Genomic DNA, 2,616 nt, shown 5'->3' with positions numbered 1-2,616 from the left:
GTTTAGTTCTATAAAGTAGGTCACGACGCAGGGTTTGCTGCAGTACATCTGATGCAACAAACTGAGCGGTTCAACCGTTGTTCAACCTGAGTTATCAACACCGGTAGCACCATATTTCTCTAAATAGCAAGTCGTTAAGCCAGTTCAATCCAATTCACAATCTCACAACCTACGTATTTCCCTGTTTCATGCGTTAAATTCTCAGTCTTCCAAAGGTTTCTAATAATTCTCCAGCAAAATTCCTTTGCATTTCTTGCCTCCATCAAGCCACAACATGGTCCTCCATAACGCTCTAGATTATGATATGAGAACAGACTTCATGTCTTACTATTTAATATTCATCTCCATGGATATTCGTGTAAATATTCATCCGAAGTATTATAAGGGTACAGAATAATAAAACACGGTTCATATACAAGAGACCTGCAGTTTGTAATTGGTATTATTTCTGTAACCAATGAAAATTCTGTGGTTTTCTTTCTTACAAATTTGCGTAGGTTTATTTCCAGGTACTTCTGATGAGAGAGTGAACATTGTTCAGGGTGTGAACATCACATTATTTGATGTCTGAGCTGGTCTCAGAACGTACTGGGCATATACCATTTGCTCCTCTCTCTATAAAGCACAGTTTGTGACGAAGCCCGCTAGCTCACCGCAACTGAACTTTCAAAGCTAATTATAAACTAAGACATAAACATACGGAAAACAATTACATGTTTGGGATAGAGTGACTTATCCATTATTAATCCCTGTTGATTCTACTAAAAACACAAGAAACTGAAGTTTTCGTCGTCTTTTATGTACGTTCTCTCTCGAAAGAAAATTCTAAATAGAAAGAATGAAGAACAGAAAATCAAATGAATTACCCGATTACCTCGTCAATTCAGCACACTGTATGTAACCTTACTACTGTATTTTCCAGCTTAATTCTATGTTGTTTTAAAGATTATTGTTCAACGAACATTAATTACTCCACAATGAACCTACATTTCACTTACACAATCTGATCACAACCACTTCAAGGGAACCGTAAGTAGGACAGCCGCCAGGCAAAACTCGCTTATCACCTTTCCTGTAACATGAAAAGAAACAATGACACAAAATTTCCTTCTATTGTACGGGGTTAGAGGAAACCAAGGAGTAAGTATGTAGCATTGATAATCATTGCTTTTCCTTGATGCAGTATTAAAATAGTGAATATAAAAATCGCAGCAAAGATCAGGGGGGCTGTGAACAAGAAATATGATGAAAATAATATAACAATGTATACTCCATTGAAAGTCAAGGGACGTTTCGGAGGAACATTTCACTTCAATCTTCTGGGTCGAAGAGTAACCCAAGCAAGAAAACAGCATGAAGCAGGTAACAAGCGAGTTTCACGCTGGTTTCTTGCCCGACTTATTTTCTTCATAAACATTGAAATGAGAACATCATATCCTACGAAGTACTGCAATGACAACGAGGAAGCCACAAAGATATCGTCGAGTTTGTGGTGTGTCGGAAACATCCGAAATTATACTGTGCCACAGTTGGCATTCTACGTTGTTGTCAGGATAATAAAATTCCCGCTATTCTCAACTTTGTAGGATATAGAACTGAAGCTTATTCGATAACGTACATAGTAATACAAGCTCTTACAATTTAAATGCATATATCCAATGTATTCATGCACCAGTATTTTCACATTGGCTTGGACATTGGTTTGGAAAAAATGGGTTATTAAGTATACTGACTTTCCCTTGAACAAAATTACACGGTATCCAAGCTTGATCGTTCCAGAAACATATTTTATATGACCCTAGTGTTGCATCCAAATTATAAATATTTGTATTTCTATTAAACTTGTAGTGTCTGGGAATTTAAGTTGCATAAACTAACGTTGATGTGCTACAGTTCATATCCATAAGATCAAATTTAACAGAAAACTTTAAATTGATTAAAATCTATAGGGTAATGGAAGTAAAAATTTGAAAATCCTATTACATAATTTAATATAGTCTGTATATACTGCATATATATATTGTGTGCGTGCGTATACTTTATTGTAGTATGTTTATATATGCATGTATACTCGTATATATAAAGCAGAATAAATAATGATTTATCAAATGTGACTTACCATGAAAGAGCCATTTGAATTGCTACTGGTTCTCTCTCAGTTTTCCATTAGTTAGTATTAATGTGCCTCTTAATTAATGTTTCTGTTACTTCTGAATAACGGCAAAGATTCCCTTGACATCTGACAACAAGATGGCGCAGCGCCGCATTATTTCTCTGACACTTTGGTTGTAAGCCCAGACTTACCTTCACTGTTCACGCACTTAGATGCGTCCCACTTGTAGCCTTTCTTACATGCGCACTTGGGGACATCACATCTCGTATTATTCGTCAGACATTGATGATCTTCCTCACAAAATGAATTATAGTTGGCAACTGAAAAGAGAAAACTAAGTTCAAAAGTGTGTCCCGCCATATCGCCATATTCCGTAGTTTTGTTAGGATGTGGTCAACACAGAGCCTTCAAGTAACCTGTGAATGGCAACTTTTCTGACAGTTTGGAGATGTGTAACGTACTTTGACGGCATGGCGTCTGGCATTGTAAGAGCACTGGAAAAT

At 36.5% G+C, this 2,616-nt stretch overlaps 1 protein-coding gene across 2 annotated transcripts in view; it reads right to left on the bottom strand.

Moving 5' to 3' along the window:
* Positions 1–413: 413 nt before the first annotated feature.
* The window catches only part of LOC111873610 (EGF-like and EMI domain-containing protein 1), an 11,705-nt gene continuing 9,502 nt past the window's right edge, over positions 414–2,616 (bottom strand). For both annotated transcript variants that reach the window (XM_023868473.2, XM_033755204.1), the window contains 2 exons: positions 2,305–2,433; positions 414–1,072 (listed from right to left, as the gene is read on the bottom strand). In XM_023868473.2, the coding sequence (XP_023724241.1) occupies positions 1,008–1,072; positions 2,305–2,433 (194 nt within the window). In that variant the 3' untranslated portion in view covers positions 414–1,007. The remainder of the gene's footprint in view (positions 1,073–2,304; positions 2,434–2,616) is intronic.

Source organism: Cryptotermes secundus, unplaced genomic scaffold, assembly GCF_002891405.2.
Source record: "Cryptotermes secundus unplaced genomic scaffold, Csec_1.0 scaffold3495, whole genome shotgun sequence".
In the NCBI taxonomy this organism is placed as follows: Eukaryota; Metazoa; Arthropoda; class Insecta; order Blattodea; family Kalotermitidae; genus Cryptotermes; species Cryptotermes secundus.
Note: the sequence above shows the minus strand (reverse complement) of the source record. Positions and strands in the feature narration are given on the sequence as shown.